The sequence below is a fragment of the Chrysemys picta genome, chromosome 1 (assembly GCF_011386835.1).
Source record: "Chrysemys picta bellii isolate R12L10 chromosome 1, ASM1138683v2, whole genome shotgun sequence".
Classification (NCBI taxonomy): Eukaryota; Metazoa; Chordata; order Testudines; family Emydidae; genus Chrysemys; species Chrysemys picta.
Window position 1 is genome coordinate 94406916 of NC_088791.1, and position 19521 is coordinate 94426436.

At 44.2% G+C, this 19521-nt stretch overlaps 1 protein-coding gene across 5 annotated transcripts in view; it reads left to right on the forward strand.

Annotated features, from left to right (window-relative positions):
• FAM227A (family with sequence similarity 227 member A) overlaps positions 1-19521 on the forward strand; it is a 52943-nt gene that overhangs the window by 5743 nt on the left and 27679 nt on the right. For 3 of the 5 annotated variants that reach the window (XM_008179304.3, XM_065581001.1, XM_008179305.4), the window contains exons 4-10: positions 496-586; positions 4288-4391; positions 11308-11460; positions 11773-11874; positions 14372-14476; positions 16286-16409; positions 19248-19355. In XM_008179304.3, the coding sequence (XP_008177526.1) occupies positions 496-586; positions 4288-4391; positions 11308-11460; positions 11773-11874; positions 14372-14476; positions 16286-16409; positions 19248-19355 (787 nt within the window). The remainder of the gene's footprint in view (positions 1-495; positions 587-4287; positions 4392-11307; positions 11461-11772; positions 11875-14371; positions 14477-16285; positions 16410-19247; positions 19356-19521) is intronic. The other 2 variants (XM_008179306.4, XM_042843546.2) reach the window with 2 other exon arrangements.

Here is a 19521-nt window from a genome sequence, read left to right on the forward strand (position 1 = left end):
GAATTTTTAATTTTTTGGCACAGAATTCCCCCAGGTGTAATTTAGGAGTGTCTCCTAATGGTACATTTGGGCAATGCATCATTCCAGCAGGGTAGATGTTGCAAAATAGTGGCCTCCTAACGCTTCCGAGGAGAGTAGGTGCTGGAAATTACTGAGTCCTTTAAAGGGGGGGGAAATTATAGGAGGACACCCCCAAAATTAGAACAGAATCTTGCAGCTTTGAATGGGCATTTTGTGAATTAACTGGATTTTGTGTGTGTAGGTATGTATGTAGTAGGGAGAGGAAAGAGAATGGAAGAGCAATGGCAGGAAAGATAACAGAAAAAGGAAGCAGGAGAAAGAGTTAATTGATTGTAGAATTATATTTCAGAACTGAAAACATTTGAGCTCAAATAGCTGCTTTAGGAGTCTGGGGTCCTTTTGTTCCCAAGCCCCAAAACTTAGTGTGGAATTAATCCCTAACACCAATTGTTGTTGTTTTTGTTATTGTTGAAGGTGATTGAGGATTTGGAATCATTAAAGAGATACTCTGGACAGAAGAGCTTCAGAAGAGAGAAAAAGCACTTCAAGACATCCAGGGACAGAGGCACACATGCTTTCTAATTACATATCTTTGGGGTTGTTATTGGGGAGATGAGTACAGCTTAAGGTGCTCCAGATCAGGACATTTCCTGCCAATGAATACTGGGGTATTAATGATCCCCCTTCCAGTGGAGTCCCACATTAGGACATTTCCTGCAATCTCCAGATTGAAATGCCACCGGCATCTCCAGCAGCTCACACCCTCCTTGAGTATTTGCCCTAGCAAAAAGTAATTTTACCATGTAATTTTTGAAATTCTGAATGTATAAATAGTGTGTGCCCTCATGTCCTGGAGACAGTTCTAGATTCCTGATCAGGACTTTGAAACAAACAAAGATACCTCTTGCAGAGAATCCATGACAAGTTTTGAGCCCAGTGAATAATTGGGACAGGGTTTGGGGAGTTTAGGCCCTGAATCTGTGAATACTTATGCCCATGCTCAGGGCTGGCCTTTGGGGTAGGCTGTACGGCCCTTGCCCAGTGCGGCCTGCCCAAGGGGGCGTTGTGCGCAGGGTTTGGATTTCCACCTGACCTGCTGCCGAGAGGCCAGCTGGGCTGATGGAGGCGGCAGGGCAGGCAGGTGAGCAGCAGCGTAGGGGAGGGGGAGAAACCTGAGGTGCAGGCGGCAGTTGGACGACCAGTCCTCAAGCCAGGTGACTCCTCTGGAGCAGGGATGCCCCTCCTCCACCCTGCTCCACATGTGCAGCCACTGCTGTTCCTGTCCCACCCACTCCCTTTGGACTGGGAGCATCCTCCTGTCTGCTCTGCGGGGGGTGGGGCGGAGGGGTGTCCCCCTACCCGTGTACCTGATTTCCACTAAACTGGGGTGATGGGACAGGGGGGAATCTGTGTGTGCTGCTGCCTCTCTGGATCTGGAGCTGCTGGCAGCTGCTTGTGTTTGAACAAGCCTAGTTCAGGCTCCTGACCCTGAGTGCTTTCTTAAAGAGACAGCGCACTCACTCACTCCCTCAGGAACACACATCCCCTCAACACACACACACTTTCCTTCACACACTCCTTTACACAGTCTCCCCAACACATACACCAGGGCTCCCTGCATCCAGGTCACTTCCCCACCTGGGCTGTGCTAAGGCATCAGAAGCTGCTGCTCTCCTGCCCTCCCCTTACACAGCCCGCAGGGAAAGTGACCTGGATGCAGGTCACTAGGGGGCTGTGAGGAGGAGAGCAGCAGTCCAGTGGGGGAGCAAGCAGCAATGCCAGCTGCTTTATGCATCCAGGTCAGTTTCCCAATGTGGGTGCAGGAGGGGGATGCAAGGGTTAGAGGCTCAGGAGGGGACAGGTGTTGGGGGGGCAGAGATTGGGGTGAAGGAGGTATGCACAGGGATTTGGGGCACAGGAGGGGCAGGGATGAAGAACACGGTGCAGGGGTTAGGGGCTCAGGAGGGGGCAGGTGTTGGGGTGCAGGAGGAGGGCAGGGATTGGGGTGAGGAGGCATGCACAGTGTAGAGGTTAGGGGCTCAGGAGGGAGGTGCAGGGATTGGGGCACAGGAAGGGAGTGCAGGGGTTGGGGTGAAGGGGGCACAGTGCAGAGGTTAGGGGGCACAGGAGGGGGGGCAGAGGTTGGGAGTGAAGGGGTGTAGGGATTATGGGTGCAGGAGGGGGAGCAGGCATTTGGGACGAAGGGGGCACAGTGCAAGGGTATGGGGAGAAGGCAGGGTGGGGAGCCTGGGGAGCTCATGGGGGCAAGGGGAAATGGGGGGATGCCACGCCCATGGGGGCCAGAAGCACCAAAATGCAAGTTCGCCCAGGGTGCCATTTTCCCTAAGGCCAGCCCTGCCCATGCTGAACTTTATGCATGTAGATAGTTCTATTGAGTTCAATGGGACTATTCACGTACATAAATATTTGCAGCATTGGAACCAAAGTGAGTGGTGTGAGAATAATCCTGCAGTATAGATATGATAAATAATATTCATTATCACATACATCATTAGCAAATCTCATTGTTTTGATTTAAGGAATCCCCAGTAACCTGGAACACAGATTGTGCATCAGCACCCCCTAAACTATTAAGAGCTAAATGTTTTGGCATTTATTTTTCAGTTGGCATGTGTAAGGCACTCATGCCTACAGTAATTGAGAACCTCATAAAAATTAATGAATATAGCTTTGTAATGTTACTGTGAAGTGACTTGCTATCATGCGATATTTTGATTAAAAAACTAGAATGATATAAAACTAACATGGCACACACTAAATGAATTAAAAACTGGCTAACTGGTAGATTTCAAAATGGAATTGTAAATGGGGAATTGTCATTGAATGGATGTGTTTCCAGTGAATTCCCATGGGGACAGTTCTTGGCTCTATGCTATTTAAAATTCTTATAAATGACCTGGAAGAAAACATAAAATCATCACTGATAAAGTTTGCAGCTGACACAAAACTTGAGGGAGTGTTAAATAATGAAGAAGACATGTCACTGATTCAGAGCTATCTGCATCACTTGGTAAACTGAGTGCAAGCAAACAATATGGGTATTAATATGGTTAAATATGTACATCTATGAACAAAGAATGCAGGCCACACTTATAGGGGGAACAGTGATTGAAAAAGATTTGGGAGTGATGGTGGGTAATCAGCTGAACATGAGCTCCAGTGTGACACAGTGGCCAAAAGAGCTAATGCGATCCTGGGATGCATAAATGGGAATCTCGAGTCGGAGTAGAGAGGTTATTTTACCTCTGTAATTGACACAGGTGCTACTACTGCTGGAATACTGTGTTCAGTTCTGGTGCCCACAATTCAAGAAGAATGTTGATAAATTGGAGAAGGTTCAGAGAAGAGCCACAAGAATGATTAAAGGATTAAAAAACATCTCTTATAGTGATAGATTGAGCTCCTTGAGTCTATCTTAACAAAGAGAAGGCTAAGGGGTGATTTGGTACAGTCTACATGGGGAACAAATATTTGATAATGGGCTCTTCACTCTAGCAGAGAAAAGTGTAATATGATCTAATGGCTGGAAGTTGAAGCTAGACAAATTCAGACTGTAAATCATAAATTTGTAATGGTGAGAGTAATTAACCATTGGAACAATTTACCAAGGGTCATGGTGGATTCTCCATCACTGGCAATTTTTTAAATCTAGATTGGATATTTTTCCTGCTCTAGGAATGATTTTGGGGAACTTCTACGGCCTGTGCTATACAGAAGGCCAGGCTAGGTGATCACAAAGGTTCCTTCTGGACCTGGAATCTATAAATCAGTAAAGAAATAAGAAAACATTTTGAAGCTGGGGAAATTGAGGCAGGGAGAGGTTAAATTACTTGTCCCAGGTCATGTAGGGTTTATGGGCCAGGGCCAGAGATAGAACCAAGCTGGCTACTAGTTTGGTACCTTAACTACAGGGTTGTCTTCCCTCATATGTTGTTGGAAAGGTAACTGTTCCTAGATTTATAATAGTGTTTCTTATTCGATATATAACCTGGATGTCATCATAATTTTGCCATTTTACTTCCTTGGGCCAGTACCTTAACTGATTCTTTAATAGTGAGATAGCGGGGAACGGTACGTCTATCCTCCCCATTCATCCTCATTCTTATTCACTGGAATGAAGTAGGGTAGACAGTAGCATGCTGCCTCACCTTTCTGATTCAGCTGAAATTCTGGCTTGTGTTGCTGTGTCCTCAATCATGCTCTTCAGCCTCTCAGTAGTCTCATTCTTCTATCTTCTTGCTGCAGACAGAGATAGGAAGGAGATATGCCACTTTGCCCAGAAGTATGAGCACTCTATGCGTGTGTCAGACTTTGACCCACTATCTCAGACCAAGCTCACCTACAAGAAGGTAAGATCACCTATGAGAAGGGACAGAATTTTTCCCCTCCCCTACACATATGCAACATCTCTTGGAAAGAGACAGAGTCCAATTCTCAAGATTGCTGGGAGAAATAATTGATGTTTGTTTTTATTTTTGGGATGGGTGCATAGGAATGTAGGAACTGCCTTATTGCATCAGATCACTGGTCTGTCTAGTCCATTATCCCCCTCTCCTAACAAATTGCATCATATCACTGGTCCATCCATTCCTGTATCCTCCTTCATTCCGTACCAGTTCCACAGATTGATTATACTGTATCCTTTGTAAAGGATTATTTCCTTTTATTGATTCTAAATTGTACTGTCCTTCAATTTCACAAGTCTTGCTTGTGTTCTGTTGTGGAACAGGTAACAGATCAGACCTTCCCCTTCTTATCACTAGGGCCAGGTCTACACTACAAACTGGTCAGGGCAAAGTATATTAGCATAAAGCCACCGCAGTTGGTATATTCACTTGTGAGCATGCACACTTGTCTGCTTGCTTTGGCACTTTGTATACTTATCAAGCTTGCTCATCTCACTGCAAAGTGCAGTGCACCATTGGTATGTGTCCTAGTGTGTCACGCACCACCAGAGCTTAATTTGTAATGAAAGAGGTGCCGGGGCTCAAGCAATTTTTTTACTTTCATAACTGAAGCGGCAAGCCTAGAGATGCCGGGGCTATGAACTGTCAAGCCTAGAGGTACAAGGCAAGCCTTGGCACAAATTAAGCATTGTGCACCACCCTCTGGTGCAATGCGTTTTGGGGGATTTTTGCAATGTGTTATCGGGTAGAAATGAGTTACGCAGGGAACTCTGAGACTGGGGGGGGGTCAAGTTCCCATCATGCAGTTTTCTCCATCCCATAATGCCATCCCTATCCCATAATTTTCACGCCTTTTTTAAAACCCCACAAACCCATGCAGCACTTGTCCACCATCTCTGACGGAAGCATGGCGCTCACACAGCTCTGCACTATTGTCATGAACTTTGCAAACAAAGAACAAATGACTCTTCCAGTAGTTGCAGAGCTGTAGGAAGTATAACAATGGGGGACATGACAATTTATTTGAGGACAAATTGCTAAGGGACATAGCAAAAACCAATTTAAGGTTGTTGGGATTCATGGATCAGCTGCAGAGTGTGAAGCGCTGCTTCTGGGCTTGAGAAATGAGCACTGACAGGTGGGGTTGCATCGTAATGCAGATTTGTGGTGATGAGCAGTGGTTGTAGAACTTTCTGATGTAAAAGCCACCTTCCAGGATCTGTGTGCTGATCTTGCTTCAGCCCTCCCATGCAGGACACAAAACTGAGACCTGCACTTACAGTTCAGAAGTGAGGGATGGTCTCACTGTGGAAGCTTGCAGCTCCGGATTGCACCTGGTCAATGGGAAATCATTCAATCAGTCATCCTGTTTGCTTTTTTGACTGCCGCTGCACACTGCGTGGACGTCTTCAGAGAACTATCCATGATGACTCCAATATCTTTTTCCTGATTCGTTGTAGCTAAATTAGCCCCCATCATATTGTATGTATAGTTGGGGTTATTTCTTCCAATGTGCATTACTTTACATTTATCCACATTTTAATTTCATTTGCCATTTTGTTGCCCAATCACTTAGTTTTATGAGATCTTTTTGAAGTTCTTCACAGTCTACTTTGGTCTTAACTATCTTGAGCAGTTTAGTATCATCTGCAAACTTTGCCACCTCACTTTTTATCCCTTTCTCCAGATCATTTATGAATAAGTTGAATAGGATTGGTCCTAAGACTGACCCTTGGGGGACACCACTAGTTACCCCTCTCCATTCTGAGAATTTACCATTTCTTCCTACCCTTTGTTCCCTCTCTTTTAACCAGTTCTCAATCCATGAAAGGACCTTCCCTCTTATCCCATGACAATTTAATTTATGTAAGAGCCTTTGGTGAGGGACCTTGTCAAAGGCTTTCTGGAAATCTAAGTACACTATGTCCACTGGATCCCCCTTGTCCACGTGTTTGTTGACCCCTTAAAAGAACTCTAATAGATTAGTAAGACACGATTTCCCTTTACAGAAACCATGTTGACTTTTGCCCAACAATTTATGTTCTTCTGTATGTCTGACAATTTTATTCTTTACTATTGTTTCAACTAATTTGCCCAGTACTGACGTTAGACTTAGCAGTCTGTAATTGCTGGGATCACCTCTAGAGCCTTTTTAAAATATTGGTGTTACATTAGCTATCTTCCAGTCATTGGGTACAGAAGCTGATTTAAAGGACAGGTTACAAACCATAGTTAATAGTTCTGCAACTTCACATTTGAGTTCTTTCAGAACTCTTGGGTGAATGCCATCTGGTCCCTGTGACTTGTTACTGTTAAGTTTATCAATTAATTCCAAAATCTCCTCTAGTGACACCTCAATCTGTGACAATTCCTCCGATTTGTCATCTACAAAAGCCGGCTCAGGTTTGGGAATCTTCCTAACGTCCTCAGCCGTGAAGACTGAAGCAAAGAATCCATTTAGTTTCTCCACAATGACTTTATCATCTTTAAGCGCGCCTTTTGTATCTCGATCGTCCAGGGACCCCACTGGTTGTTTAGCAGGCTTCCTGCTTCTGATGTACTTAAAAAACGTTTTGTTATTACCTTTTGAGTTTTTGGGTAGCCATTCTTCAAATTCCTCTTCGGCTTTTCTTATTACATTTTTACACTTAATTAGGCAATGTTTACGTTCCTTTCTATTTACCTCACTAGGATTTGACTTCCACTTTTTAAAAGATGCCTTTTTATCTCTCACTGCTTCTTTTACATGGTTGTTAAGCCACGGTGGCTCTTTTTTAGTTCTTTTACTGTGTTTTTTAATTTGGGGTATACATTTAAGTTGGGCCTCTTTGAAAAGCGTCCCTGCAGCTTGCAGGGATTTCACTCTAGTCACTGTACCTTTTCATTTCTGTTTCACTAACCCCCTCATTTTTGCATAGTTCCCCTTTCTGAAATTAAATGTCACAGTGTTGGACTGTTGAGGTGTTCTTCCCACCACAGGAATGTTAAATGTTATTATATTATGGTCACTATTTCCAAGCGGTCCTGTTATAGTTACCTCTCGGACTAGCTCCTGTGCTCCTCTCAGGACTAAATCGAGAGTTGCCTCTCCCCTTGTGGGCTCCCGTACCAGCTATTCCAAGAAGCAGTCATTTTAAAATATCAAGAAATGTTGTCTCTGCATTTCGTCCTGAGGTGACACATTCCCAGTCAATATGGGGATAATTGAAATCCCCCACTATTACTGAGTTCTTAATTTTGATAGCCTCTCTAATTTCCCTTAGCATTTCATCATCACTATCACTGTCCTGGTCAGGTGGTCGATAATAGATCCCTAATGTTATATTCTTATTAGAGCATGAAATTACTATCCATAGAGATTCTATGGAACATGTGGATGTATTTGCAACTCTAGGATTCCCAAACTGTGGTGGGGCATATACAGCACATCCCTGATTTGGCACCAGCCCACCTTGCAACAGAGTACATCTATGGTTATGCAATCATTGGTGGATCACTGGGGACACTTCTCCCATATCAGTGTGGGCATGAGGCTTGCATCTTTAAGAACAGAGGACTGTTCAGAAAGCTGCACACAGTGACATGCTTTCTTGACTGGTGGATATTGACCATTGGCGATATTGAAATACCAGTTGTGATTTTGGTGGACCCAGAGTACCCCTTGCTCCTCCAGACTCATGAAGCCATACATCGGCCAACTTGATAGCTCCAAAGAAAGATTCCCTCTTCCTTCCCTGATAGGACTCCTGGGCATTTCTCCTGTCCACTCTTTCCTTCTCCAAGCTGTCTGCTATATTCACTTTCCAGGCTTTCTTTTCATGGTCTGATGCAGCACTGGTTTGCAGGATCTCACTGAATGTGTCCTCTGTAGTCTGCTTCTTCCTCCTCCTCATCAGGGACTGGTGTCCCGTGGGTGTGGAGGGGACACTTCTCAGGGCTGTAACGGCAGCAGCTACAGATGAAAGATTATATTTACAGTCACAACAGAAAGTAAAATGTTTAGTTTCAGAACTTCCTTCTTTATGCCCATAAAAGTTTTAAAATCAGACATGCTTATTGACACTTCAGTCTTGGGTCACCTCTGTACATTACCACTCTCCAGCTGCAGCCAAGGTGAGTATGGCCCACCAGGAGTGGGGGTGAGGGAGGAGGGAATTGTTTGGTTGTGTAAAACAGGAAAATTTCGGCCCCTATTTCCATGGATACAAGTACAGGGCAATGGCACTGAGTACTGGCGCTATTTGCCACAGGTGGTGGTGATGATTTTAGCTGATATCTCACTCCTGAGGGTAGCAAAGGCACAGAGAGCACAGCTGGCTGCTGGGATCCTGAAGCCTCCTGAGTCCATATGCTGCTAGCCTGTTTACTGCAATGGTGTCTACTGTGGAGGAAGAAATCAAGCAGCCACCTCTAGAAACCTTCAGGAGAGGATTGCAGACCATCTCCATGAAAATTTTATCACAATCCCTCAGGAGGATACAAGGAACATCCTTATGTACATAAACAAATTGCTACACAGCCTGCCCACAGCCTGACAGGGGAAAGAAAAGCAGATACCAGCTCTACCTCTAAGTTTTGTTGTACCTTTACCTCTTCTCCTCTTCATCTGGTAGGAGTAAAACAACGAAAAGCAGAAACCTGTGTTCTGCTAACCTGGGGTTGAGCCTGGCACCATCTTCACATTTATTCTTTTTAAGGGAGCAGCGGAGAGCAACAAAAATGATTAGGGGACTGGAGCATATGACTTATGAGGAGAGGCTGAGGGAACTGGGATTGTTTAGTCTGCAGAAGAGAAGAATGAGGGTGGCTTTGATAGCTGCTTTCAACTACCCGAAAGGGGGTTCCAAAGAGGATGAATCTAGACTGTTCTCAGTAGTACCTGATGACAGAACAAGGAGTAATAGTCTCAAGTTGCAGTGGGGGAGGTTTAGGTTGGATATTAGGAAACACTTTTTCACTAGGAGGGTAGTGAAGCACTGGAATGGGTTACCTAGGGAGGTGGTGGAATCTCCTTCCTTAGAGGTTTTTAAGGTCAGGCTTAACAAAGCCCTGGCTGGGATGATTTAGTTGGGAATTGGTCCTGCTTTGAGCAGGGGGTTGGACTAGATGACGACCTGAGGTCCCTTCCAACCTTGATATTCTATGATTCTTTACCCTGGATCTGGCTTATCTGTGCTCAGCTGGCAGGAATATCTAGACTGCAGTGGAGTCTCTAAAAGATACTGGCTTGCCGCATAGCAGAACCCGCTCACCACATGTCCCTCTTCTTCCTGGCTGTTCACAGCAAGGGTCTCTCTCTTAGGCTCCACCAAGGAATCCATAGTGATCTGAAGGATGCTGTTGGGGTCTCCACCAAGTATGGCATGCAGCTAGTTGTAAAACCAGCAGGTCTGTGGCTTGGCACCACATCGTCTGTTGGCCTCCCTGGCCTTCCATAATGTCTGCTGCAGTTCCTTTGCTTTCATGTGGTACTGCTGCTGATCCCTGTTGTACCCTTTTGCCTGCATCCCCAGTGCAGTCTTTTTGTAGATGTCCATATTTATGTGACTGGTCCATAGCTGTGCCTGCACAGTCTCTTCTCCCCAGAGGGCCAGGAGATCCACTGTCTCCTGCTACTCCAGGCAGGAGTGTGTCTAGAGCGTGTGACCAGTATGGTCAGTTGGCAGCTGTACACAACAAGGGAGAGCTGCTAGGTGAGCGCACCAAGCTGGGCAATCAGGAAATGGCATTTCAAAAATACACAGAGGTTTTAAAGGGGGGATTGGTAACTTCCATTCTCTGTGACCCCTAGGCAGCAGAGTTCACAATTGTGACCAGAGTGGTTGCTGTTGAGCATTGTGGGAGACCTGCTGGAGGACTGTTAGGGTCAGCACGGTTCGTGCAGTGTCTACACTCTCACTGTGTTGACCATGGCTCAGTGCCATTCAGGGAGGGGATGTTACTGTGTCACCTGTAATGGGACACTTATGTTGGCAGGAGACAAATTTGAGTGTGGACTCATGCATAAATGGGTTGATGGGAGGCAACTTATATCAACCTAGCTTTCGAGTGTAGATCAGGCTGAGGCCGCTCATCACTTTGGACTCCTCAATCAAGTCCCCTCTAACTTCTCCTCGTCAAGCTAAATAATCTTAACCTTTCAGTTTCTTGTGTAGCTGCTACATTCATGCCACTAACAGTTTCTGGCATCTTACTCTGGATGTTTTTCTAGCAACGGATGACTAGTCACAGACCCAAGAGTAGTGTGCTCTGTACAAATGGAAATCATGATTTCCTTCTCCCTGGAGTTTGCAGAGGATAAGGGAAGTCACACAGGGAAAAGAACAGCAACTAGTATAAAGACTGCAGCATCCTTTTCTCATTCCTTTCCCCTAGTTCCATCTTCTGCTGAGTGTTAGCTTTGGTAGACCAGTGATTTTCAGCCTCTCAAACCATGATCTGACACTCAGCCATTTGCAACCAGTCCTCCAGGAGTGAAACCTCAAAATCTTTTGTGTGATACTTCGGAGTAGCCACCATGAGAATCAGCACAACACTTAGGGTCTGAAGTCAATGGCAAAACTCCTATAGACTCCAATGGGACAGGTTCAAAAACCCTTATAGGGCACTCCTGGTGTCTGGACCAATTATAAGTGCCTGCGCAAATCCATTTCAGTGGGGACAAGGAATGGGCATGGGCTGGTTACCAACCCCCACCTCGCAAACTCCCCATTGAAGTCTCACAACCCAGATAATTGAAGTCTTGAAATAGCTAGTTCCTGCCCTTGAGACATAAAGCACCAGGCTGGGGGATTTGAAGGCACTTGTCATCAGTATATGTGTTTTGTATTGTGTCTTTCCTCCCTCTTTGTCACCCTAGCCTCAGAATACATCAGAAAAGAACAAGCTGGTGGAACTGTATCAATACCCAGGATACAACGAGCATGAGCCAACACCACTGCCTAATGGGACGGAGCTGGCTGAAGTCATAGAGAAGGTGGTGTGTGCCCAGAGAAAGTCAGCAAGTGGGAAGGTGCTCTGCATACTTACAAAGAGCAGCAAATGTGTGCTTGCGTGTGTGTACCTACATATGAGTGGATATGCCATGCACATGTATGTGAATGTGTGTGTGAGTGCTGTGAGAATGTGCGCATTTGTTTCTCAGAAATGGCGTGCGGCTTGTAAGGCTTTGTGAATGAGAGATTCGGAGGTTCTTAAGGATGGATTCGTGGTAGAGTTGAGAACAGGAGAGAGGGTGTGTGCAGATCAGAGAGCGATTTGCCTTGTGAGTGTATCTTCATCTGTCTGCGCTGCATGATGTTGCAAAGTTTCATTTCTTTGTCAGACTCCTTTTCCTTCAAAGATGCTGCAGAAGTTTCTCACAGCTCCAATCTCCCATGCTATCCTGTTGGACAGCTTCTGGTGGTTTTTTCTCCACTTATATCAGGTAAGGAAGAGACTAGGACAAGGGCTGGATATTGATGTATTTCACACGGTTCAACTGAGAATAGAGACTCTGCCAGAGGAAAGTTTGATAAGTGTCTTAAAATAATATTGAAAACAAAAGGTTGAAATTGTGCAGTGTGGTCCACTTCTGCTCCATCTGTCCCTTGTAGGAAGCGAATACCTGCTCCAGTCAGACCCTACAATGCAATACAGACTAGAGGAGGTATTCTCCCTCCCACTGTGGTGGCATTTAGGGTCTGTACAAATCCCTTAAATAGCCAGGGAGGAATTTGCCTGGGATAAGCACTGTATAAGGCTTGGATCTGATCCAAGGACAGATGTTTTTTTCCCATGACATGATGGTCAGATTCTTGAGAGGCCTCAAGAGACTCTTCCCGCAGGTATGGACTCCTGTCCCACAGTGGGATCTTAACTTGGTCCTCTCTAGGCTCACAGGCCTGCCCTTTGAGCCACTGGGTTCCTGCTCCCTTTCCCACCTGTTATGGAAGGTTGCGTTCTTGGTGGTGGTGATGCCGTCGAGTCGAGTCTCAGAAATTAAAGCCTTGATCTCAGAACCGCCATATACGGTCTTCTACAAAGACAAGGTTCAGCTGTGGCCCCACCCAGGCTTCCTGCCGAAGGTGTTGTCTACTTTCCATACGAACCAGGACATCTTCCTCCTGGTGTTCTGTCCCAAACTGTACAAGACCAGTGAAGAGAGGCATCTTCACGTGCTGGACATCTGAAGGGCCTTGGCTTTTTACTTAGAACATACCAAGCCTTTCCGTAAATCAACTCAGCTGTTCATCGCTACAGCGGATAGGATGAAGGGCCATCTGGTGTCCTCGCAGAGGATTTCAAATAGGATCACCTAGTGCATAAGAACCTGTTACAACCTGGTGGGGATTCTGCCGCCGCCGATTGCTAGAGCTCAGGCATCTTCAGCAGCCTTCCGGGCACACATCCCTATCCAGGACATCTGTAGAGGTGCAACATGGTACTCTGTTCACATGTTTACCACTCATTATGCCATCACTCAGCAGGCCAGGGATGACGCTGGGTTCAGCAGAGCTGTGTTGCAGTCTACACGTCCGTGAACTCCTACTGACCTCCAGGGGTACTGCTTTGGAGTCACCTAATATAGAATGGACATGAGCAAGCACACGAAGAAGAAAAGACAGTTATCTCGAAGAGCACCAGTTACGGAAAAGGTGTGTTGCTCATGTCCATTCTACAACCTGCCCCCCTTCCCCACTGTCAGAGTTTCCGGCAAGAAGGAACTGAGGGTGGGGGGAGCCGGCGGTGCCATGTGGGGAGGGTAGGGGAGGCTCCAGAGGGCACCAGAGCCGGTCCCCTACAGATACTGCTGAGAGAAAAACTTCAAGCACCGGTGCATGTGGCGAGCACACACACATAATATGGAATGGATATGAGCAACACATCTTGAAGAACACCAGTTATGGAAAAGGTAACTGTCTTTTATTATACTCTATGTTAACACCTACACTTATTGTAATCTATTAATAATTTAAATTAAATTTAAAAAGTAATATTCAAGCAGTACATCTTTGCTGCTGAAGTTTTAAAGAAAGTCCAACCACTGAACTGGCTAAGCACCTGGAACCAAAGTTGAAGTTCTAAACCAACTTTTGACTGCCTCTTCTTCATTTCAGGTTATTCAACAAGTTCAGTTCAGTGATTAGCTCATTCAAAGTTGAGAAACAGATTGGAAGTTGATGACCAGAAACAGTCAGTTCAGAATTCATAACTACAGATAATACTTTAATAAATCATCTAGTTTTAAATGAAAAATATGTTTTGATAAATTTATATTTCCCCCTATGTATCCAGGACATTTAAGGTAGTTTTATTTAACTAATAACAAAAATTAAATTATGTTTTATGCATTTTTAATTGAATTCCAATTTTCATCCAGATGTTCCTTGACACAAATCATGAGCAAAAAATTAATCATCAGGTGGTAAATAAGAAATGCATCATTCGCCATTTTAAACTTAATGTATGTTAAGCTATATAATTGCTTAAATAAATGTCCATAAATATAGTGTATCATCATGGTTAGCAAAATAAAATAATAAAAATAATACCCAGCTCTGATATAGTGCTTTTATCAGTAGATCTCAAAATGCTTTATAAAGAAGGTCAGATGTACCAAATTTAGTGTAAAGGCGCTATTTAGTTACAAATCAACATGTTTTAATAGTTACCAACCACTGAGACTCAAACTTTATTTAGAAAAATAGCTAACGAGTACAAATAGATAACAAGATTAAAATAGATTCTTTAAATCAAGGTTTCCTGTTTGCTGATTTAAATCATTATTAAAATTGGTGATTTAAATCCCTTTGATTTAAATCAATCCACTCTGCTCACATACACAAACCTTTGGACAGGCTTGAGGATCTCCTTGTTGCTGTGGTTTGATGAGTAGGTGAATGCCTCTCTGATTATTCATTCCTTTCTTTCTTTCTTGGTAGCCAAATAGAGAGATTCAGGGACGGCTGTTTGATCGCATTGCAAAGAATTATGCCGCCCTCCTGTTTGACTGTCACAAGTTCCGCTACCAGAATGCTCTTATTAAAGTGAGTGTAAAAAGGTTTAGAAAAAGCAATAGAGTTTACACTTAAGCAGTGAAATAACCTGGGAATATCCACCACTATCCGCCCCTTTATCTCTGGCCACAGGGACAATCTGACACTAACAACAGTTATCCCATATATAGCACTTTATATTTTTAGAATGCTGTACAGGCATTTACTAATTAATTCTTCCAGGGCTTGGAATGTGCCGTGATCAATTGGATTTGAACTCTTGTTGAATAGCAGACTATCTTGTCTGATATCCCCACAGTTTGGAATGCTCCATGATGACCAATATGGTTCATGCTCTTGTCTTGTGAATATCTTTTAATAATCTAAAATCATGGGTAGGGGTGATGAGATCTGAGGAGTGGCTCTGTCTCTCCCCATCAAGATCCACTCTTCATTCCCTCCTCTTGTTCATCCTCATGCCTTCATCCCCATCCCACAGGCTCTTCTCCTTCATCCTTACTCATCCTCTGAATTCCCTGTTCCCTTCTGTAATTTCTGGTTCACCTCCAAGAAACTAACCCTGATCCCCAACCTTTTTATTTCGGACTCCTTCCATCTCCCTGTTTCATTGAAAACTAATTCTCCATCTGACTCAGCATCTGTGATTGCCTTTTCTTTCTCCAATTCTCCCCACGCTTGAAGCATTCTTCTCACACTTTATTATTAATTATTATTATTATTATATTTATTAATCATGTTTATTACATTAGTGCCTAAGGGGCAACCAAGAATGTGGCCCCATTGTGTGAGTTGCTGTACAAACATAGACTAATAGATGGTACCTGACCTGAAGAATTTATAATCTAAACAGATAAGACAGACTCGGGATGGGGGGGAAGGGGTAGAACACACAAGCAGAGTGACGTATGTGATGGCAGCAAATGACATGTTAATGCCATGGTGGTTTTTGTTTTTGAGGGGATAGGTTTACTTCTCCCCCACCCTGCTCCTTTGCCTCCATTGAGATGTACTCCATCCAATTCTTTCTGCCCTCTCTACTTGAGTTATTTTATTTACTGCCCCGGCTTCCTTTCTTCATTTTCCCTTGACTTTGTTGTCTGCCGTTCTTTTTTCCTCTCACTTCAGTCTTTTATCCTCATCCCAGGGGTCTTGTATTTCCACACTGAAGGCCCATCTGATTCTGTGGCCTCTTGCTTCCTTTTGGTAAACATGACCTTCAAAGAAAAAAAAAATAGTTTGTCTCCTCTTTTGCTTCCAACAGTGCAGTTTTCTGCTTGTTTCTTAGATTTAGAAATTCATGTCTCTTCCTAGAAGACCCTATATGACTGGAAAACTAGTGACATCACAAGGGACTAATAGTTGAGCAATTATGAAGGGAAGAGGTTTTTATTCAAACTGTTTGAAACTTAGGTTTTGGTTTGTGTGTCTGAACACCTGTGTAATGCCAGTGTTTAACAAATATTGGGAGACAGGATGGCTTTGTTTAGGATTCAGCATCCCCCTCATCCCCTCAGTTAAGGTATGAAAGGTCCACGTACACGAAGAAGTCTTCCAACAAACCCGACTTAACATTCTTGATGTTTCTAATGTAAAAAAAACAAGCAGGAGAAATGGCACAAGAAACAAAATTACAATGCTGGCTAAATGATTGTTTATATTAAAATTGAGGCTATTCCTTTATGACTGAATCTGCGTGGATTGGAATTTTGGATAGTCCCTGTATATGGGAGGAAGGAATACAGCCCTTTTAAGCTCTAAAGAAAGAACAGTCTGTCCAATGTCTCTCCTCTAACCTGTCTAGATTGATGGAGTTCTGATTTTTCTTTCCTTAATCCTTAGGTTTTCCCTTCATTGCTGAGCCAAACCTTGTACACGTGCTTCTGCTCCAGCTTTCCAAGATCCTGGTTCAATACACATGAGTTCAAGTCCCAGCTCTGCAATGTGCTGTCAGAGTGGATGGCAGGTGAGAGGGCTTTTTCTTCCTGCTTAAAAGGCAATATGTGCAGGTCATATTCAGCCAAATGGAGGAGAATACTTTCCAGCCTTTCAAACTGCCTTCCTTCCCTGGCCTTAATAAAAATGTCTCTAGCCCACTTCCATCCTGTGGTACTAGGGAGCAAAAAGAATAGAGAGGAACATAAGGATAGAACTGAGTGAATCATTGACTTTTTGATTTGGAGAGCAGACCAAAAAAATCAGAAAAAATGCTCTGTTCGGTTCTGAAAATGTTCAGAATGTGCCAGCAAATCTGAAAAGTCTTTGTCAGACCAGCAAACTGCATGTCCATGTCCGAAACTTTTAGCCCAGTGATTAGGGTGTTTGCCTGGAATATGGGAGACCCAGGTTTGAATCCCCACTCTGGATCAGGGACTTGAACTCAGATTTCCCCTCTCTCAGGTGAGCATTGTAACCACCAGGCTGGTTTAAGTTGGGTTGCTCTTAGTCTCTGCTGTGGAAGCAGTTTCACTTTCTAGAAATACTTAAATATTCACTGGGCCAAAGAAAGAGTGAATGAGGACCAGGGCTGCCTGGTGGATATGGGAGATGACAGTTTGCCCAGGCCCCCATTTGAGGGCCCCTAAACTGAGCTGGGTTGTAGTCTGGTGTGTGGGGTCACAGCGCCACTTGGGTTTGGTCTGGCAGCCCCTCTATTATGAGGGAGAAGTGGTCAGGAAGAATGGTACTGTGATCCTGTGCACCATGTCACCATGCCCAGAGTGGGGAGCTGGGCCCAGCCCTGTGGGACAGGAGCTGCCACTGTGGGGTGAACTCGCTCTTCAAACCTTCCCTCTCTCCCACTGGGGCTTCCCCTTAGTGGTACATTTTTGGAAGGGTGTGGTTTTGGATTTTGCCTTGGATCCCCAAAAATCTGTGTGGCCCTGCTGACAAAAACCTGGTAATTAAAGCTGTTACTTGGGAGGTATGAGATGTAGATTCATATCTTCTCTCTGCCTGATTCAGAGGAGGGATTTGAATCCATATCTCCTGGTTGCTGGCCTGGAAAAAGTTTTTCTCTGTCAAAACTGAGACAAATTCATGAATAGTTTTGGGTTGACCAAAACTTCATTTTTTGGTAAATAAATTGTTAATCTAAAAAATGTCACCAGCTCTAAATATGGGACCCTGGTACACAGTTTCCAGATCTCTGGGAGAAATTCCTGGTCATCCTTTCTCCATCACCCTACTCACTTTGGTGGCCTGCAGCAAACATAAAATCAATTCCTGGGAGTCGGGTGTTCTGGGTGAGATGTCTTCTTTCTGGAGTTCATCCCTCTTTGATAGATGGGAGATACAAGTCCAATGGACATTTTCAGCCTCTGAAGCAATGAATACTCCATGCAAACTGGGTTTTCACTCTCCTCTTACCACCCCCTCCTTCCTCAATTTGTCCCACTTCTATAGGTCTCTTCATTCTGCTCTCTGTCTAATTCTCACCTTCACTATCACTCTCTCTTTCTGTTACTTTGATTCTCTCTTATGTTCTCCTCTCAAGTGAAATAAATTTAATATTAGTCTTAATCATGGTATGAACATAGGATTGGGAGCAAGCAACTCCTGAATTCTATACCCAGTCCTGGGGCAGATTTCCTCTGATGTCTTGGCCAATTACCAGCTTTCTCCCTTGGCATCTCCATCTGTATACTGTGGACGATAGAGCAGCTACTGGGGCATTGTGAGGTTTAGTTAATGTTTGTTGCAACTCTGAAGATGAAAAGTGCTACAAAAGTGCCAAACTGTATTCTCTCTTTCTGTTATTACTTAACATAAAAACATAAGAACGGCCATACTGGGTCAGACCAAAGGTCCATCAAGCCCAGTATCCTGTCCTCTGACAGTGGCCAATGGCAGGTGCCCCAAATGGAATGAACAGACAGGTTATTATCGAGTGATCCATCCCCTGTCACCCAATCCCAGCTTCTGGCAAACAAAGGCTAGGGACACCATTCCTGCCCATCCTGGCTAATAGGTCCATCAATGGCTATCTTCCATGAATCTAGCTCCATTTTGAACCTCATTATAGTATTGGCCTTCACAATACCCTCTGGCAAGGAGTTCCAGAGGTTGACAGTGCGTTGCGTGAAAAAATACTTTCTTGTGTTTGTTTTAAACCTGCTACCTATTAATTTCATTTGGTGGCCCCTTGTTCTTGTATTATGAGAAGGAGTAAATAACACTTCCTTATTTACTTTCTCTATACCACTCATGATTTTATAGATCTCTATCATATCTCCCCTTAGTTGCCTCTGTTCCAAGCTGAAAAGTCCCAGTCTTGTTAATGTCTCCTCATACGGAAGCCTTTCTATATCCCTAATCATTTTTGTTGCCCTTTTCTGAACCTTTTCCAATTCCAGTATATCTTTTTTGAGATGAGGCGACCACATCTACACGCAGTATTCAAGGTGTGGGCGTATCATGGACTTATATAGAGGCAATATGATATTTTCTGTCTTATTATTTATCCCTTTCTTGATGATTCCCAACATTCTGTTCGCTTTTTTGACTGCTGCTGCACATTGAGTGGGGTTTCAGAGAACTATCCACAATGACTCCAAGATCTCTTTCTTGAGTGGTAACAGCTAATTTAGACCCCATCATTGTATATGTATAGTTAGGATTATGTTTTCCAATGTGCATTACTTTGCATTTATCAACATTAAATTTCATCTGCCATTTTGTTGCCCAGTCACCCAGTTTTGTGAGATCCTTTTGTAGCTCTTTTTTGTACTTCTTCTTTTGCTATTTCTCTCTCCTTCATTTCCAGTCTCTCTCACTATTTCTCATTACCCCCTCCTCCCCTTAGGGACGCTGCCTGTCCCAGGGAGCTACAGTAACTGGGACTACTCCCATCTGGAACCAGAGAGATTTAGGAGGGAAGACTTGCTGTCAACAAAGGGAAAGCAGAGGACAGGTAAGAGCACTGATGAAATAGCTTCCCCCGCATGTTCCTGCTGAGCTGAACAGGGGCTTGGTGTCCAAACCAGGCATCCACTGTTCCATACAAGATGCCTTGTCTTTGCAGGATCAACAAATAGCTGTGCTGGGGAGCTAGAAAAATGGCATAGCGTGAGTCAGAG